General features: G+C 38.1%; 1 protein-coding gene across 3 annotated transcripts in view; it reads left to right on the top strand.

Moving 5' to 3' along the window:
• The window catches only part of LOC109263360 (cytochrome b5 reductase 4), a 105,562-nt gene extending 85,208 nt beyond the window's left edge, over window positions 1-20,354 (top strand). Inside the window, exons 12-16 of one of the 3 annotated variants that reach the window (XM_019442768.2) lie at window positions 1,221-1,373; window positions 4,172-4,322; window positions 4,630-4,716; window positions 15,363-15,521; window positions 19,826-20,354. In XM_019442768.2, coding sequence (XP_019298313.2) covers window positions 1,221-1,373; window positions 4,172-4,322; window positions 4,630-4,716; window positions 15,363-15,521; window positions 19,826-19,880 — 605 coding nt within the window. In that variant the 3' untranslated portion in view covers window positions 19,881-20,354. Of the gene's footprint in view, window positions 1-1,220; window positions 1,374-4,171; window positions 4,323-4,629; window positions 4,717-15,362; window positions 15,522-19,201; window positions 19,766-19,825 lie in introns of those variants that run through there. The other 2 variants (XM_019442769.2, XM_019442767.2) reach the window with 2 other exon arrangements.
• The last annotated feature ends 647 nt before the right edge of the window (window positions 20,355-21,001 follow it).

Genomic DNA, 21,001 nt, shown 5'->3' with positions numbered 1-21,001 from the left:
AGCCACTAGAAACACATCCCAGTATCTCTTAGTAACCACATATGGTTGTGTCATTTCGGAAGTTGAATGTGTAAAACTGAAAATGAGTGATGATTAGAAATGATTTCCTTACATGTGCTGCCAGTATAAGAAGTTCTATAAAGATAGTCCTTACTTGAATTCTTTCTCCCTCATTTTCATCCTAAAGTTACTTCATTTACTCATTTCAAACACCCTTCTTATCCTTCTAACATTTTCTTGGCCTTCTGAAGCTGCAGAAGGTCACATTCTCATGTCAGTTAGTCTTCCCTGCAGTCAGTCTAGCAGACTGCCAGCCGGGGGTTGGTAGGTACAGTAGGTTCCCACAGCACTATTAAGTTTCCCTCCTCACCATCACCAGTGCCAGGCTGTCAGTCAGTAGCTGCTGTCTTCCCAGTGTGGTCATTGTCGATGTATTATAATTTTACAGGTGGATCAATTTTTAGATGTCAAGGAGCCATGTATAAAATTTTGGTCTTAAAAATGTGTGGGGGCTCCTCTTTCTTTGGAATTTGGCTAGCTAAAATATAACACAAATTTTTATTAGGTTCGTGTTTTTTAATAGTATATTGTTGGAAGTATTTGGATTAACATTTTTTCTTTCAGTTGCCAAAGCAATATATATTAAAAAATTAAAACAGCTCACAATGTATAAAGTAAAAAGTGAAGTTCTTCCCTTTCTTAACCCAATAATCCCAATGGCCATCTGTAACCATTGTTAAAAATTTGGTGCATAATTAAAATTGTTATGTAAGTACCTCCTTACACCTCCGTGTAAACTTTTGATGTCTTTTTTTTTTTTTTGTGGCCCATTACAAAGTTTATATGCTGATGGAATAGATGGATGTCTACATTTATTACCATGAGTCCCTATCATACTGCACATAATAAATGTACATTGTTTATATGATGGGTAAAATATTGATTTGTTAAGTTTATTTCAGCATGCATAGGCTTCAGGGGTGTGTGTGTGTGTGTGTGTGTGTGTGTATACATCTAATGTGTATATGATTCTAACTACATGTTCTCTGTATATAGTATGTGTGTGCATCTCTAGGGAGAACATATAGTTAGAATCATATACATATTAGATGTACAGTTTTCAATATGTAGTGATAGCATCATAATATTTGTATGTGTTGTCTTTATTCAGGGCTTTTGAGATTTTTAAAATTGAATTTCTGTGTCATGACTTTTTCTAGGTACTGAAATTGTGAAGCCATATACACCTGTATCTGATTCCTTACTCTCAGAGTTCAAGGAACCAGTTCTTCTCAACAATAAATACATCTACTTTTTGATCAAAATCTATCCTGCTGGACTCTTCACACCAGAGCTTGATCAGCTTCAGATTGGTTCGTATTCTTTTTTTAAACCTCATTTCTGTTCTAGATAAGAGCCCGTGTTATACTTATCCTCTGGTTATCTCCATGTGGGAGTCTATCAAATATCTCAGACTCAACTTGCCTGAGACCAAAGTCATGTTCTCTTTGTCCCACCTAATCTACCCTTACTCCCATATTCCTCATCTTTATTATTTATAGCATCACAGTTCATTTTTGACACCATCGAGAGGCTTGAGTTATCCTTGAATCTTCCCATTTTCTCCCTCCCGATCTAGTCTGCCATTAAGGTCCAGTGAATCTACCTCCCAGTGGCTTTTTAATCTTTTCTTTTCCTTCCCTTCTGCCACCTTCTCGGATCAAGCCTTCATCATCCTTCTCATGACCTCTAACTGCTCTCAGTCGCCTCTAATGGAGTCCTTCTGTTTCTGTTTATCTGCATTTCCAAGATGCCCTGAGGAGAAATTTAATCATGTTTCTCTGCAGCTTTGAGATGTCTGACGGGTGTCCATTACTTAACAGTTAAGTCCTCTGCATGGCCTATAAAGACTTTCATGATCCCTCCAGCTGCATCTCTCATGTAACTACTTGTATAAATACAAAGTACTTATGCTACTCAGAGTTCCACAAGCTTGTCACCCTCATTCATAGGTACATGCTGTTGCCTCACGTAGGACACCCATCAGTCCTTCCTCTACCTGTCAGGTACCTTTTTTTTTTTAAAGACCCAAACAAAATACCACTTCTTTTATGAAGCCGCCCTTCTCGTGAACCCCTCAGTAACTAACACTTTGTTCATAGTTCTCAGATAAGAATAAATAATATTCCTTCTTTACAAAACTTTGAGTTTGAGGGTAAAGATTGTCTTCCTTATCTTTATAGTTCCTATACCTCAGCATGGCAATTGGCACATAACAGGCTCTCAATAAGTGTACTTTGAAAGAATTAATAAAAAGACTATGATGAAATCTATTGTGATTTCAAGACCCCTATTCCTGTTTCTATTCCTTTTTCTGTACCTTCAACTTTTCACTGCCTTTTGTTTGACAGTAAAAGTGCCCTTCCTGTTTTTAACATAGCATTAGCAGTAACATTGAGGTGCCAGTGAGATAGGTCATTAAAATTTGGAAATAAAGAAAATTTGTTGCTTTCTGGAAGTTAAGCCAGTCTCTACATAATGGATATGATTAGTCCTCTTTGGTTACAAAGATCAAAATATTGAATATGAATCGGAACCTAAAGAATCTTGGGATCCCTGCAAATCTAGTGAAGGTGACTATCATTTTGTGGTAGCCTGACATGTGATTATAGACAGCATGTGGAAACTGAACCAGTGTTATTATAACCTTTTCATAGAGATCGTGTGAACAGATCAGGGTGGAGATTTAGCCTAGAGCATGAAAGGGAGAGCCCAAAGAATAAGATGAGTGTTTTTTCAGTTTCATCCAAGGGAGCTAGACATGGCCCCAATACCTGTGTCCCTTGGAGGGACACACTGGCATGATAGTGATAACTCATGAAAGCCTCGTCATGGCTTAAATGAGCTACGCTATAAAATTATCCACGTCTTTGTTTCAACTCCATGTTCACCAAGCAACTCTTATATGATTATGTTGGCCTTCCAAGTGTTCTGATACTGAGAATGAGATGCCCTGGAAGGGGTGTGTGATGTTCAGGTCACTAGGTACAGATAGCCTTTTGTAAATCAATTCTGTTCTGGCCGGTATACTTTTAACATCTTGTGAACTTGATTAAAATCAGGTATCTTGCCTGAGTCTAGTTTTATGACGTTGAAGGACTGGACTGTTGACAGAAGTTATCAAGTTAATGTCATTCTGTGAGGCATCTTTAGTAAACAACCAGCTGACTTTTTCCTGAAGATGTTCTGATCTTATGGTCCTTTTGAACTATAACGGGAGCTTCTGTTACCTTCTGATACTTAATTCATCAGTTACTACAAGATCCTTACTATCCTGCTGTGGACAAGAAGGAAAAACTATGAACATCCAAGCATTTAAAGAAATAAAGCAAATTATTTGAAATTGTTTTTAAAACATGTTTAACTTTTCTATTTTTAAAATTACATTGAAAATTTCTGAAATGTCTTAAAGACAGTTCTCTTATATGAGTGGTACATAGTGGTTATATAAAAATGCACTACAGAAAATGTTTTGCTCAAATATTTTTATTCTAGATTGAGAAGTAGCATGCTCTAAGTACAGTTTCTGATCTTGCTTTGTTTTTATAGGCGTTCAATTCAGAACAGCTGTTGTTTTAATAGGTTTTTCAAAGATTTCATGAAGGTGAAGTTAGCACATTTACTAACGTAAGATTTTAGAATACTTTTCTATTTCCATTTTCTCTCCTACTAGTTTTATTGCTATGGCTAAGAATCCACATGTAAGCAGTGAGTATATATTCTCCACCTTGTACCGTGTAAGACAGGTATACATAGACACTGCTTTTGAGGTGCTTATAATTTAGTTTAGCAATCAGTCCTTTACTGAGAATTTGTACTTAAGTGCTTGTCAGTAGTTTGTAAAATCGAGACTGCAGATGGTTTGGGAAAATAATGTTGGGAAATGAGTGTAATAAAACCTCATTATCAATTTGGTTATAAGGATATAATCCAGACATACTTGGGGGCTTAATGAGTATTCCCCAAACTCCTTACATACCTTAAAGACTAAGATGTAGTCTGAAAGTTATGAATTCATCCTGTTACTCCTCAGTGTTCTAAATTTAGCTAGGCTAACGTCAGTTTCCCTGATTTTTTTTTCTTCTGATTTAGTTTATATTTCATTGTTTAGGAGATTTTGTTTCCGTAAGCAATCCTGAGGGCAGTTTTAAAATATCCCAGTTCCAAGAATTAGAAGATCTCTTTTTATTGGCAGCTGGAACAGGCTTCACACCAATGGTTAAAATACTGAATTATGCTTTGACTAACATACCCAGTCTCAGGTATGTAACTTTATCTTTAATTACTATCCTTTATGAGGCTATTAGATTAGTGTAAGGTATTCTAAATTAATTGCTCAGTGGACCTTAATAGACGTATTCTCATTTCCTCATTTATCATTTCCTTACCCTACGTCTTCTAGTCCTAGCTGTTTTACTAACTTGATTCTTTTATTTTTGATACTTTGGGTTACCTAATTGGCACTAAAAAAACATTCATGCCACTTTACGTTTAGACTTTTCCATTCATGCATATTTTAAATGTAACTGAAATAGTTCTTTTTGAGTTGTTGTTGTTTTTTCTTTTAAGGAAAGTGAAGCTGATGTTCTTCAATAAAACAGAGGATGATATAATTTGGAGAAGCCAGTTGGAGAAATTAGCATTTAAAGATAAAAGGTATTAAACCGGTGTTAGCTCTGCACTTAAATATTCAAAAATGTATAGTCAGTCTAGGCCTTATCTCCTTTGATTGGAGTGTTTAATTAGCCAGGAAGCCCCGTCAAAGAAAAAATAAACTAATCAATAATTCCCTCAATGCAAGTAATGTTAATATCCCTCCCCCAAAGAAATACTGTTCGGTAAGATTAATACGACATCATATATGTATTGATAAAATATATACTGGACGTTATGTTTTAACGTGTTACTTATTCTGAGTTGAGTTTCACTGAAAATGATCTAGTATAGCCAATTTGATGATTCAAGATTTTCTTGCTATAGTGGGTGCAAATCAAATAAATGTGATAAGATGGATCAAGAAAAATAAATATATTTCCTTACTATAAGATTTCTTAGAGCCTTTGTGACTTTTCAGAGGGGGTCTTCCTTATGTATGTTCAGTTAAGATTTTCTTCATTTTTGTTTGTCTACATTAAGTCATTAATAGCTGTTAATACTGGTGGTCCTCAGTACGCACCTTGGGGAATGCTGGCATAGGCAATAGAAAAAAGTTTGAGCCAGGCTGAACTCTGGTAGAATGAGAAAGCATGGGAATCTGTCTCATTGAAGAAAGCCCTAGCACAGTCAGCTGAAATTAGATAGTTGAAATGGGCATATGCCCTATCTCCCCTAAAGAGAGTTAAAAGCAGCAGGAAATTCTGAAGGTATTGTTTGGAAGAGTGAATTGGAGGAGCTGTCATACTTTGTAAAGCATATCTGTAGTCATCCAAAGCTATGTTTAAGAAATTCAGGACTTCATAAGGACTTCACACAAAATATCTGAAGTAAGTATGTTTAAGATTGTACAGGACAGATAAAATTCCAGGCTTTTTGAAAGTTCGAGTTAAAGATGTCAACAACTCAGCTGTTCTGGGACTCCGTTTCTTGTGACTACTTTCCAAACATCCTTGCTGTGGGAATGAATGGCCACCTTTCGTTTTTCCTCCCTCCTGTCTTCCATCCTCTTCCCCTCTCTCTCTTCATAAATAACGTTCACAAATTAAAGATGACCTGACTCACTTATCCTTGAAGTATTGAGTCTTCTTACATACTTAAACCATAAACTTAAAAGTATTTGTATTTAGGTAGCCGTACAACAGTTTAGAGCATGATTTAAAGAAATACAAATTCCTAGGTTTTCAAACGTCTTTTTCACACTTTTGAAAGTGGAAAGTTAGGCATGTACCACAAAGCCTAAAGCCTAAATTCTGGTTTTCATTCTACCCTTCACCAGCTTGGACCTTACTCAAAAATTACTTAGCTCTGTGGGCCTGTCTCTTTATCTTCCAAATGAAATAATGACATCTTTCCTACTTACTTCATAAGGCTAATGTGAGGATTGGAGAAGATTGTGTAACTGCTTTGGAAACTGAAGCCCTACCTCAGATATTTGAATTGTGGCTTAGAAGAACTCTACGTACATGCGTTTCATTTCTGCATTAACTCAGCTCCTGTTTTCCTGATCAAACATTTAAAAGAATTTAAACAGCATTGCTAAGCTTTTTAACTGTAGGGTTGTTTTAAAAAAAATGTTTCTGGCAGCGTTTTGACAAAGTTATTTTTGAACATAGTTCCCTTGTACGAGAGGATCCATTTGCTATTATTTTCATGAACAGACATTGTACTTTTAGACTTTCAGTAGGAGCTAAACTTGATTTAAGAAGTACTTGGTAAAAAGAAATGTGTTGACAGCCTCTGAACATAAAGTGTGTTTTCTTTTGTTTCATTCTGTTTGTTTTGGTCTACATAATTTGGGTTGGTGGATTGCATAGGCTGGAATACTGAGGGTGAGGAAAGGCCCCTTTTTTTTCATATCTGGATGCCTGGCTCTAACAGCACTCACCAGGTGAGTGGACTCTCCAGCTTGCTGAGAGAAGTGATGGCGCTCTGACTTCTGGCCTACCTTTATCCTCCCTCTTCTCCTTCTGTTTCTCTTCTTGCCCTCCCTTCGTGCTCCTGGGTGCTTGCTCTCTCTACTCGCTAACCTCCTCCTTCTTCTTGGAGACATAATTGTCCTTGCTTGAGGCACTCTGTTGGCACGGACTTCTAGTGTTGTATGATTGCCGCTCCCTGGAGACTCGTGTCATGCCCTCACTGGAAAACAAAAAGGCCATGCTTGTATGGAATGTTTACCAGGAATGTTACCATATTCTGAGGCTTTATGAGAAACCCAGCCTTAAAGGCTTATTGATGGGTTTTTAGCACTATTGTTGAGTCCCATACAAAAAAGGAAAGTAAAAACTCAGATTTAATATAAGGTTATTTTAATTAGTCACATCTGTATTTTAGTTAGTATTTAAGGGCATCTTTTATGTATTAAACCATCCTTTCCTACATCTTGACTTTCCTGTATCACTCCTAATTTTAGTAATAAAGTTTCTGATGACAAAATGTGACACCTGAACATATTAAAATAATTATTGGGTTGTAAATATCTTTTAAAAAATCCTTCTAAATTTTGTAGTTAAAGCAAGTGAAATACCTTACTCTGTAGGATTAGGTCTCAGCCTTCCACTCAGTCCTTGTGGAACAAGAAGGGACAGATAGGATGGATATTGAGGCTAAGATATGATCTAATACTCTGATTTTCAGCAAGCATGCTATGCTTGTCCTCCAAGTTTATCTAGATAATATTAACAGATGAAATTCTTAGAAAAATCATTGCATAATGGGACCTTACTAACCTTGTGACCTTGGGCAAGTTATTTGATCTGACTGAGCCTCAGTTTTTCCGCTTGTAGAAATAAGGATATCAATTACCTACATCATAGAATTATTTGGCTACAGGGGTCAGTGAGACAGTTTGTGTAGGTGCCTAGCCCATAATTAGCGTATTTGTAACATTCATTCATTCATTAAATAAATGTGAGCTCTGCTATGTGCCTCTCTACACAGGGGCACAACAGTGAACAAGATACTATGTTGGCTTATTTTCTCATACAATCCAGGGAATGTATCTCCTCATTTACCCACATTGCTAAACTTAATAGAATTGCAAAACACAGGTACACTATAAGTACTTTTATGGGATGTTTCTATTTCAGTCAAGTTTCCATGTCATTAAATATAAAATTTGAACAGAAAACAGCTTACTTGAATTTTATCCAAATATGTCCAGTAGTTAGGACTCCATTCACAACATTTCAAATCTAGCAAAATCTCACACATTTATTTTTCTTAAGAAATTTGAGAGGAAACAGAAGGCAAAAATGTGTGGTAGTAGCTATAGTTAATTACTATGTAAACTGGGATCCAAATTAAATTTCGTTTATCTGTCTCTTGACCTCTGAACAGTGTTATGCATGAGGTCCCATCCCAGTAGAATGCCCTAGCTCTGTGAGTTCTTAGCTTTTGCAAAATGATTTTTGAGGGGCGGGATAGCTTGACATTGAGATTGACCTCTGGACAACATTTTGTAATATATAATTTTTTTTTTAATGTTTATTTTTGAGAGAGACAGAGACAGAATGTGTGTGGGTTGGGGCAGAGAGAGAGGGAGGCACAGAATCCGAAGCAGGCTCCAGGCTCTGAGCCGTCAGCACAGAGCCTGACGCAGGGCTCAAACTCATGAACCACAAGATCATGACCTGAGCCGAAGTCAGACGCTCAACCGACTGAGCTACCCAGGCACCCCTGTAATATATAAATTTAACAGGTATTTATTTTCCCTTCCCTTTCAAAACAGTCATTTTTGGAGAAAATAACCTTCTTTTAATAAAGCTATCTCCTTGTCTTGCTCTCTGACACACACATGTGTGCACTTATACACACTCATCTTTTTATTTTGTTTTTTAAATAATGTAGTCTTAGGGCTCCTGAGTAGTTCAGTCAGTTAAGCAAACGACTTCAGCTCAGATCATGATTTCGCAGTTCATGAGTTCAAGCTCCATGTTGGGCTCTGTGCTGACAACTCAGAGCCTAGAGCCTGCTTCAGATTCTGTGTTTCTGTCTCTCTGCCCCTCCCCTGCTTGACATTCTCTCTCTCTTTCTCTCTGTCAAAAATAAATTAAAAAACATTAGAAAAAAATTTTTAAATAATGTAGACATACTGATTAAACTTTTTATAACTACATTTTCTACTTAGTATATTATGCACATTCTGTGTGTCGAATATTTTAATGTTTGTTTATTTTTGAGACAGAGAGAGACAGAGCATGAAAGGGGGAGAGTCAGAGAGAGGGAGACAGAATCAGAAGCAGGCTCCAGGCTCCGAGCTGTCAGCACGGAGCCCGACGCGGGGCTCAAACTCACGGACTGTGAGATCATGACCTGAGCCGAAGTCAGACGCCCAACCGACTGAGCCACCCAGGCGCCCCTGTGTGTCAAATATTTTAAACCAGTTTTTGTCTGCCACCTCAGTCTGCCTCTCCACCCTGTTCCAATGACTTTAGGGGACATTTATGTCTGAAAACATTTTTTATCATCACAACGGAGGGCATCTAGTTGGTAGAGTCCAGGAATGCTGCAACATACTGCATACACACAACAATCTCCCACAACAAATAACCAGCCCCAAATTCCAGTAGTGCCAGTTGGGAAAACTGGCACGTTACCATGATTTTTAATAGCTGCACTATATGCAGTCATGTAACCATACCATGACTTATTTAACCAGTCCCCTGCTGTTTGGCATAGTGATTACAAGCTGCTTTGTACCTCCATATGCAGGATAAAAATTCATCAGAAGAATCATCAGGTCACAGAATACCAAGGCTATTGATACATTTTGACAAATAGCCTCGAGAAAGGTAAATTACCAAGCACAGAATATTGTACTCCCCACACTTGATATGTTAGTGTCATTCTTTTTCCTTTAGAAAGGATGAGGTTAATGTTTAGGGCATAAGGGAAGGCGAAAGAGAAAGGGATTCCAAGTAGCACAAGGACAGGGGATTGTGTACCCCGTTATGGGCACCGGTGGACCAGGCACATCACTTCAGTCACTTGTGTGCTCACTCTTTGCAAAATGTGCTTAATGTTGGGGAAAGATACAAAATGAGTAAGAATCCCCAAGTGGTGGTGAAGTTCTCAAGTTCGGCAGTAAGTGTAAAGTCTTGAGAGGAATGAGTCATATGTTCTAGAAGTCTAGGAGGAGGAGTGATTCTGTTTTTGTGAGGGTGGGATGTCAAAGCTTCATAGAGGAAGGTCTGGGCTTTGGGGAGCAATTAGCATTTCTGTGAACAGGAAAAGAAATTTGTATAATAGGATTTTTTATAAGCAAAAAACCAAGAGGGCCAGTATGTTGAGTCCAATTATGTTGAACTGTGTGTGGAAAGGAAAACAATGTGAAATAACTTTGTGAAAATAAAACCATTAATTATATCCATATTAGAAGGAATCTTAGTGGGGATCACTTCTAATCCTCTTATTTTACAGTCAACGAAACAGGGTAGTTAAAATCTGGCAATGGAAGACCTTAAGCATAATTCCTGTATTACACTTAGTACATGGGAAGTTCCGGCAACCTGGGAAGCACATCTCCCTTTATTACTGACAGGGTCTGTAGATAATGACTATGTTTCTGTACCCTGGTGTCAGCATTAAGACTAGCGATGTTTCAGTCTAATTGAGATAGCAGATGCCGATGATCTCAGAGGCACAAGTACATTGGAAATGTGCCTGAACCCCTTTCTTTTTCTCCAGCCTGTGATGTGCTCAAATATGTGGGCCCCTAATATGGACCCATAAGGGACTTTCTTCCTCCCAGATGTTCCTCAAATGGTGTGTTTCTTGGAATGTGTTTTTTTAAATGTCCATGTGTTCCCCTGACCAAAGGGCTCTGTGATTAAATAAGTCTGAGACAGAATGTGTACTATATTACCTTCTTGAAGATTTGTTGCGAAGTTAGCATATTCAAGGTTTTGAGAAATTCTGAAGAAATCTATTTAACTTTTCTTAACCCAGTAGTCCCAAACTCATTTGAGAGGTTAGCCTTCTCTCATGGATTACCACTCACATCTCGAAGAACACTAGTGTTTCATCAGATTCATTTTGAGAAATGTCTCCGTAATATGTATATTTTATCAAATTTTAACCCCTACCTGTTTATTTTGTGAATTATTACCCTATGAGCAAATAACCAGTTTTCCTGTTGTTTCTAGTATTTTTCTCTTTTTTATTGGTTTTTATTTTGATTCCAGTATGGTTAACATACAGGTATACAATATAGTGATTCAGGAATTCTGTACGTTACTCAGTGCTCGTTATGATGGGTGGGCTCTTAATCCCCTTCACCTGTTTCACCCATCTTCCCACCCACCTCCCCTCTGGTAACCACCAGTTTGTTCTCTATAGTTAAGAGTGGCTTCTCGGTTTCTCTCTCTCTTTTTGTGTGTTTGTTTTGTTTCTTAAGTTCCACATATGAGTGAAATCATGTGGTATTGTTCATCCATCAAAAAATGAAATCTTGCCATTTGCAATAACATGGATGGAGCTAGAGAGTTTAATGCTAAGCAAAGTAAGTCAGTCAGAGAAAGACAAATACCTTATGATCTAGTATTTTTCTTTATCTAGAGAAATCAGGAAAAGCTGGGGCTCCAAATACCCTGAAATACCCTTCTCTAGGCAGTGACTAATCACAGAAGCTTTCTGAGCAGAAAGTTGTAAGATGGGTTCTGGGTTTTTAGAAGAACTAATATAGCCATGATGTGTCAGATAGATTAGGGCTAAGGATATTAGAGCAGTATTTTAGTCGAGAGATATAAAGGCCTATTGCAGAGTTGTGGCAGTAAAAATAGGAAGGCAGGAGATATGTGTAAGAAATGTGAAGGAGGTACATTTTGGAAGCTGATTGGCCGGAGGGGGAGGGAATCAGTTGTTCATGACTGCAGGCTCTGCAGTCATTTTAGATTGAATGCATACATTTGTATTTCAAGACTTTTCATCTTGGATCATTATCAGTCTACTTTAAAATAATTATTTTCAACATGAATAGATACTTCTCTAAAGAAGACATCCAGATGGCCAACCAGGCACATGAAAAGATGCTCAACATCCCTCCTTATCAGGGAAATACAAATCAAAACCACACTCAGATATCACCTCACGCCAGTCAGAGTGGCCAAAATGAACAAATCAGGAGACTATAGATGCTGGAGAGGATGTGGAGAAACGGGAACCCTCTTGCACTGTTGGTGGGAATGCAAATTGGTGCAGCCGCTCTGGAAAACAGTGTGGAGGTTCCTCAAAAAATTAAAAATAGACCTACCCTATGACCCAGCAATAGCACTGCTAGGAATTTACCCAAGGAATACAGGAGTACTGATGCATAGGGGCACTTGTACCCCAATGTTTATAGCAGCACTCTCAACAATAGCCAAATTATGGATAGAGCCTAAATGTCCATCAACTGATGAATGGATAAAGAAATTGTGGTTTATATACACAATGGAGTACTACGTGGCAATGAGAAAGAATGAAATATGGCCCTTTGTAGCAACATGGATGGAACTGGAGGGTGTTATGCTAAGTGAAATAAGCCATACAGAGAAAGACACTTACCATATGGTTTCACTCTTATGTGGATCCTGAGAAACTTAACAGAAACCCATGGGGGAGGGGAAGGGAAAAAAAAAGAGGTTAGAGTGGAAGAGAGCCAAAGCATAAGAGACTCTTAAAAACTGAGAACAAACTGAGGGTTGTTGGGGAGTGGGAGGGAGGAGAGGGTGGGTGATGGGTATTGAGGAGGGCACCTTTTGGGGTGAGCACTGGGTGTTGTATGGAAACCAATTTGACAATAAACTTCATATATTGAAAAAAAAATAGTAATTATTTTCACCAGCTTGTTTACTTCCATTGACATTTAGACCACATAGGTATTTACCAGAAGCAGGTCTACTTTCTCTCGCCCACTTGCTCTCTTTTTATGTTGCTTTGTTTGCACTTAATAGATTATCTAAATTTATTTTCAGGTAACCTTCTCAAGAGTTCTAGTCCTTTCCTGCATGTTGAGATCACAGGGCAGAAAAGAGTTTCAGAACATTTACTCTTACGCCTCACGGCTATAATTGTTGCATACAGCAAATTGGCCCTTATTCATAATAACCCAGAAGAGAGGATTCCATAGTAATCATCTGTATCTTAATATGATAAAAAGGAATGCTTCTTTAAAATATTCCTGAGTCTTAATTTGGTATTGCTCCTATCCCACTTTAAGCTCTTCTAATCCTGTAGCGGCTAAGCAGGAGAGCATCCTCTTCACAATATCCCTAAAAATTATATCCATGTGGCTGTGTGTTTTTTCCATTAAGTGCCCAAAAATTATGGCCAAGGGACCGCTGTGTGAATAAATACGAAATGCATGGGAAGGTTACACCCTTTATGTAAGGATCTCAGTTATTTATCACCCTTTAGTAGATGCCTGCAGAAGGTATGCCAATGACTAGGCTTTTTTTTTTTTTTTCTTTTAAATATCTCAGTAAAGGAAAATTAGGTGAGAGGGACACCAGTATTAATTTATAGATCTTAGCAGTTTTATTCCAGTGACCAACTTGTTGGAAATAGAGCCAGAGGAGACAAGTTTTTATTTTTAATTTAACCAGGTAATTGCAATCTTTTATCCAGTTGTCTGTGTATAATTGGAAATGTCTTAACATAATGGTTCTGCAGTTGCTTTTGGGTCTCCTTTGATGATCTGCTTTGATGATGAAAGGCTATGGATCTTCTCAGAAAAATGCACTTATGAATTCACGTACATTTTTTAATGTGATTTCATAGATGCCAGCATATGACTTTGTTCTTCCAGGCACATTTTTGGTTTTTTTTGTTTGTTTGTTTGTTTGTTTTTTAGCCAATATGGCTTCTTTGTAAATAAGTTTCTTTATTCCTTCAAGTATTTTTGCACACTTACCTCAAGCCAAACCCAGAACAGTGTACAAATAGTACATTCTGGAATTATCTAAAACTATTTTAAATTTTAAATGCCAGCAACGAAAAATAAGTTAGTGAAAGAAAGTATTTGGGGAAACTGTTTTGTACAGAGTAGAATAGATTGCTGCTAAAACCACATGGGGACCTTAAAGGTAAGAAATAGAACATAATTCTGTAGGGTTTTTAAATATAAAATCAGAATATTAGAACAGAGATGATATAGTTTTCCCATCTCATTCTGCAAATGAACAAATAAGACCAAGAGGCCTGGGTCTGGGTGAGAGCCTGGACTGGTTCTCCGAGCCCCTGCAGACACTCAGCGTTGGCCTGTGCTGCTCTGTGCCAGTCAGTTTGCAGGCACCTTACCTAAGCTGTCGCACAGCGACGTGAGGGCAGCGGCACCGGCCACGTCTTGTTTCTGTTCTGACATTTGGCTCCCTGGGCCCCCTCACAAGAGAAACTGTTCGCTTCTACTTTTTCTTAAGATTGATGTTAACGTATGATTTATTTCTGCTCGTCTTGAGAAAGCATCTCAGTTATTCACTAGGAAATGTAGAAAGTCATTTGATCTGCTAAAAATGGTTAAGAATGAATTGTGTTTGCTACAATGGAGACCAGGTACAACATAACATTTTTAATTTACTGTGATTCTTTACCAGCAATTCACTTAACAGATCACAGAGCTGTGGGAAGAAATGGTCTGGAGTACGTTGTGAGATTTGGTTTGATGTTCTTATCTCTCATTTTAATTCTGTACCCATTTTTTTTTTCTTTCATGTGTTTCATTTCTTAGTATCTGAATGCCTCCTGTGTGTTGGCCACTAGGGATGCAGTGACAGCCAGAGTGTGATCCTTGCTCTCATGGAGCTTATGATGTAGCGGGCAAGGTAGACATTAATAGGATAATCATGTTGATCACCACATATTTACAGGCTGAAGTAAGGGCTGCAAAGAAAAGGGAAAGGAAAGCATTCCTACAACACATACAACAGAGCACTGTGGGCTGCAGTGCTTCCCCCTTTGGAAATGATGCTTGAGCTAAGAACTGAAGGGGGGGGGGGGTTGCTTAGTAGAAGCATTTCAGGAAGAGGATGGGCAGCACGTGAAGACTGAGCCAAGTAGACACAGTTAGGAGCCAGGACTTGGTGAGGATATGCTTATGGCAGGTGAGGCAGAGAAAGGTCTCCTGGATGAATCCCAAGCTCCTGGCTTTTGCAACCAAGTGGACCATGGCGCCGTTCACAAAGATAACCTCGGGTGTGGGATAGGGAGATCATAAGTTGATGTTGAAGACAGCAAGAAATGAATCCAGTAGGCTCTTGGGTCTGGAACTCCTTGGAGAGGTTTGGGTCGGAGATTAAAACGCACATGCCACTGGTAATTGCTCTGTTCTGTGATTTATACAGGCAGATTATGAATAGAAATGTGGAGTGCTTTGAGATCCCTTGGAACTCTCTTTCTAGTGAGTTCAGTAAATAACGCCAGATCACTCTTCTTATTCGTAGCAAAAGTTAACCCTTAGTAAATATGGATTTACCTATATGTTTTTGTTAAACTTTTGCTTATCATCTGTTCTAGTGCTTTTCTAGCAAGTGTATCAATTTATACACTTCATACACTACAGTTTAGGTATTCAGTTGTTCTCAAGGGGAAAAAAAGAAAATGTTTTCATGAACTTAAAACATGCTAATAATATGTTCAAATAATAGACTTAAAAAAATGTTTCTTTCCTCCAGATTTGATGTTGAATTTGTTCTCTCAGCACCCACTTCTGAATGGAATGGCAAATGGGGACACATTTCACCAGCTCTTCTTTCTGAATTTTTGAAAAGAAGTTCAGACAAATCCAAAGTCCTCATCTGTGGACCAACCCCATTTACAGAACAAGGAATACGGTGAGTAGCAATGTGGTACGGAAAAGAATACCCAACACTGTGAAATGAAAATCTTCCGTAAGAAGCAATCGACTTAGCTCTGTTCTTCCCATTCATACAAACCTGCACTACAGTAGTTGGTTACAGCCTAAGAAAATAGTAGTTTTTAACCTTCATGCAGGTGAGAGGTTGGAGGCCAGGATTATGCATAGAGTTAGATGTGGATGATGATCATTGCTAATGACTGGCAGTGTGGATACATGGTGCCACTTTTCTTATCTGGGACATAATTAATAAGCATTGTTCATCTCGTTGCAGCTTTCCACCTTTCTTCATTCTCTGCAGTTAGGCAAAAGCTAGTAAATAATACAGGGATTGAAAGCCAGACGTCAAGACAAAAGGAGAGACTAGAACATAAATAAGCTAAGACTCCAAGTTGACACTGGATGGCGAAGCATCAATGGTAGTGTTCATCTTACTCGAAATTCACCTGGCTCTGATTTAAATCTAAAATGACACTTTAAAATATTTCATTATTTATGTAGGCACTGTTGGGTGTATAGGTGATTTTAAAATATGACTGCCTCAACTACCCTGTTTTTCCTTGTTTGAGATATGACTAAACCTCACATTTTCTGGTTACTTTTCTCTCTCACCATTTTTAATTTTAATTAAGAAACATATTGACCTCAGTACATGCATTGAGAAATGTTTCTCTCTATGTTGCATTTAAAAAAGTATTTTAATTAAATTGAATTTTATTTCTGGATTGTAATACCTTCAGAAAAAATGTTCTTTTGTATAAGCACTCTCAACTTCAAATTTTTTAAAAAATTACTGTTTAAACTTTTAATCTTTCAAAGCTGAAATAAAACTATTAAATTTATAGTGAAGACTAACAGTATGATTTGAAGTAAAATAGTTTTTCAGAAAGAAAAAGGCTAAAGGCTACATTCTTTTACTTTGTTGACACTGCTATTTAAAAAAAATTTTTTTTTAATGTTTATTTTTCTTGAGAGAAAGAAAGAGTGTGAGCTGGGGAAGGGGCAGAGAGAGGGAGACCCAGAATCCGAAGGAGGCTCCAGGCTCCAGGCCGTCAGCACAGAGCCCGACGCGGGGCTCGAACTCCGAAGCCCCAAGATCATGTCCTGAGCCGAAGTTGGACGCTTAACCGCTTAACTGACTGAGCCACCCAGGCGCCCTGGCACTGCTATTTTAGATGTATCTTAATGCTTACTTCATAGCAGACTGCAGTTTAATTATCATTTTAAATGATGTGAATCATAAACTCTTCAGCATTGAAAGAGACTGTGTCTTTAAGGCCATTTAGCCCAATTAACTGACTGAGGAAGAATCCCTGGTACAGCCTCCTATTAGAAGTGTGTTGTTTTCTCCCTTGAACAATGGGCTATTTGCAGGCTCTTCATTTGCATACCCACTTCCTTGCATTCCGGAGCCTCAGTCTATGTGTAATTGAATAGAAGATAGCCAAGATCCTAGTACTTCTGCATTTATAAAATTGAATGTAATCTCTACAGCTTTATTTTCTCAGCTTTACCTCAGAGCTAATCTTTCCATGCTGCTAGCTGGCTTGCCAGGAATTGCTCAGGGGGATCACTGGTCCTGTATGGATCCCTGCTTTTGCTCACAGTTGAACATGCTGTACAGAATTGCCTTGTGAGATGTAGCTTAATTCAAATAGTACAGACATACCTTTTTTTTATTTCTCTCTACTTACTGTGCTTCACACATACTGCATTTTTGTTACATAATGCAGATTGTGGCAACCCTGCATCACACAAGTCCATTGTTGCTGTCCTGCCAACAGTGTTTCTGTGTCACATTTTGGTAATTGTCACAGTATTTCACTCTTTTTCATTATTCTCACGTGTGTTGTGGTGATCTGTGATCAGTGATTGCAACTTGCTGAGAGCCCAGACGATGGTTAGCATTTTTTTTTAGCAGTGAAGTATTTTTTTAATTAAGGTATGTACATTGTTTTTTAGACACAATGCTGTTGCACACTGAATAGACTGTAGTGTAAATAGAACTTTGCTATGCATTGGAAAACAAAACAATTCATTTGACTCGCCCTATTTTGATATTTACTTTATTGCAGTGGTCTGCAAGCTGAATCCACAGTATCTCTGAACATGCCTGTACTTGGCAGTTCATAGCCTCTGCCCTGTGACTTGTAATTTAGGACTCCTGTTTCTTTGATTTCCTCGTCTCGATCATCTTAATGAATGTCTTGTGTCTCTTACTTGACATTTACGTGGGTCTCTTATTAGATCATAGGTTTTGCTGTCCTGAAAAATGACTCCTTTGGGGGCGATTCTCACTCCTTCAGGCCCTCCAAAATGAATCTCATGTCTGCTACAGAAGTATAACCATTTCAAACACAGTCTCCATATTTGGTGAAAATTCGTTAGGTTTGTATGATATGATAAGAGAAAGACTCAGAAACTGATTTTATTGTGATATAAAGAGCAAGATAATCACTTGCTCAGTAAAGGTACTTTCATCTACCAAATCCCCACTGTGTTTGTGGCACAGATGAATAAAACAGGCTCTGGTATTGAGGCCCACACTGTCTAGTGGTGGAAGCAAATGCGTGCATTAATAACTAAAATACGACTCTGAATATCATAAACCCTCTTACTAGAGGTGGAAACCAAGTGTTAAGGAAATTCAGGAAGAGGCAAGACCTGTTGTTTGAGTGACAGCCAAAATGTTGCCAGTCACAGGAAGCGGGGAAGGGTTGGATGGGCCGAGGAACAAGCAGACCCATTAAGGGGCAGGTATGCAGAAGACTAGCCTGGTGTGGCCAGGCAGGGACAGAAAGTGTGGCTAGAAAGGTAGGTGAGTCCAAACAGTGAGAGGCTTGACCATTGCACGGAGTTGGCCCCATGACTCCTGCTCACACCCTTACTTTGTCTGAATATGTGTGTATGCCTAGAAGCCGCTAATTTGAGTTTGAATCCCAGCTCTGCCACTTGTAAGCATCTGTAATCACAAGTCACGTGTCCTAGAACCAAATACTTAACCTTTCTAAGCTTTAGTGCACTCACCTGTACAAGGGAATAAATTATAATACTTAGGAATGTGAAGTGCATAGCACAGTGACTACATATATAGCAAGTACTAAATAAATGTTTTTATTTTCGACTTTGTTTTCTTCTTTTTTACTGAAGTATAATTAACATACAGTGTTATATTAGTTTCAGGCATACACTATGATTCAACATTTCTGTACATTACTCAGTGCTCAACCTGTTTCACCCATCCACCCCCCTCCCTGCCCCCCTCTGGCAGCCATCAGTTTGTTCTCTGTATTTAAGAGTCTTTCTTTTTTTCTTTTTTTTTTTTTTTTGGTTTCTTTTTTCTTTGTTTTGCTTCTTGAATTCCACATGAGTGAAATCATATGGTATTTGGCCTTCTCTAGTTTCAGCAGCATTTTAAACAGAGCTACTTCTAAGATTTCAGTCTCTATACTGTTTTCCAAATTGAATTATACTTTAACAACATTTCTGCTTGTCTTGTTCAGTTTGGGAGAATGAGGATAGAGTGCTGGGGGATCAACTCCTTACTTTGAAAACTGGTGAATAAAGGGCAGGGGAAGCATTTAGTCTGCCTTTTCTGTGAGGTGTGCCACTGGGCAACTACATAATAAATTAGCAGATGTTCATTTTTCTCTATAGAATTCCTCAGCTGATAAATGAAGAAAGAGTTACAGGAGTATCACCAACTTCAGTCCCTCATGAACTAATGGGTGTATACGTAGATCCCCAATGGTTGTTAGCATCCAAAAAGAGAGGCAACCAGGTATGATGAGCCTCCTGATGGAAGAACACTACCTAGGAGATAGTCTTGTCAAAAAGAATTGAACCCGTATCTGATCAAGCCTCGAGATCCAATTATTAAAATGTGGGAAATAAGAGACACAGCAACATATTATTAATGTATACCACAGAGATGCAGCAAAATGGAGACTCTGGGTGGCGCAAGACCTAAAAATCTGGTTTTGTCAACAAACAAATCACAGGATGAAGAGAGAGAGAGATGGAAGGGATCTCGCAGATCGAAAGATACCTAAAAGACATCAGCTAATCACACTGAGTAGATTTTAGTTGGCATTAAACAAACCTTAGAATTATGGCATTTATGAGACAGTTGAAAATTTGAACACTGACTAGATATTTGAAGAGAAAGTGCATACTAAGCGGGGAAAATGAAAAAATACTATGGTTATGACGGTCAACTTTGATCTTCTTTATTTTTAAACATTTTGCCAAAGAAACATGTACTTTTTCTTTGTTTTCCAGGTTGCTGCATGATAGGAACTTTTCCAAAGAGGAGATCCATAGTTTTACAGCATAATGAAGAGCTGTCATTGTCCTTTATTCAACTGTTTTGTCTAAATTTGTGATTACTTAGTATTTTTTAAGAGAACATTTTTGTACATACTAACTAAAAGGTTAACTAGAATCCAGGTTTCAGTTTCTTCAATGAAATCAAATGTTCCTTCAGTAGAGGCAACTTGTTGACTTTATTTTGTACCATAACTTATTTTGCTATTGATATTTGACCTGGAATCGACCATGGCAACAAGTACATACAGGTGTCTTTTGTGATGAGTCACAGACTTCCTTACCATTTAAAGTGTATCACTGTACTACAGTAAACTCTGGTGTTTTATGACATGATAAAGTAAATGATCATTTTGATCACATTTCTATGCTGTAAAATGTCTTATTAGCAATACAGATTAAATTTTACATTGCACTGTTAACTCAGGAAATGATCATTTATGTCCTTGTTATTAACTATTAAAACATGGAATGTTTTAACTTATTAAGTATTGAAACATTGTGTGTGTGTGTGTGTGTGTGTGTGTGTGTGTGTGTGTGGCATTGATACCGAGTAGAATAAACATATACTTAAGTACTTTTTAATTCTTGTGGTAGAAATGTGTTTGAATTCAACAATATTGGATGGGTGTCTAAAGGGGACTTAAAAAGGCAGCAGGAAAAGATTCTGGAGACATTTCATATCTGCAGCTTGCAATTAGATGTGTGAGAGAGTCTAAGAGAATCTTAACAACTATTTCAATTCTTAGCCAAAATTAGGGGCATCAGGAAATGTAATGAAAGTGTAGCATCTGGTCCCATGACCTAAAATAATCCTTTGGTGCTCTGGAATGGGTTAAATTTTAATTCTTTTTGAGCCCATCTAGAACACTGAGTCCTAAATGGTACCTTCCCTGGCTGGCTGCTTTCCCCACAGCTGGTAGTTCAGCAGGGAGCCCTCGTGAGCTCTGGTGTGTGGGTGATTCATTCTTTCCTCCAGCTGCTGTGCGCAGCCTTCAAATATTTTCACAGATTGGGATTTAGCAGAGGGTATCAAGAAGAGTCACCGTGAGCTTTTCCTGAGGAAACTGTTGAATGCATGGGTGGCTACTGCTGAAGCTAACTCAGATTTTTTTCAGTCTCAGTCAATAC

The sequence above is a fragment of the Panthera pardus genome, unplaced genomic scaffold (assembly GCF_024362965.1).
Source record: "Panthera pardus isolate Hobbes unplaced genomic scaffold, ASM2436296v1 HiC_scaffold_17, whole genome shotgun sequence".
Lineage (NCBI taxonomy): Eukaryota > Metazoa > Chordata > Mammalia > Carnivora > Felidae > Panthera > Panthera pardus.
This window is presented reverse-complemented; position numbering and strand designations above follow the sequence as displayed.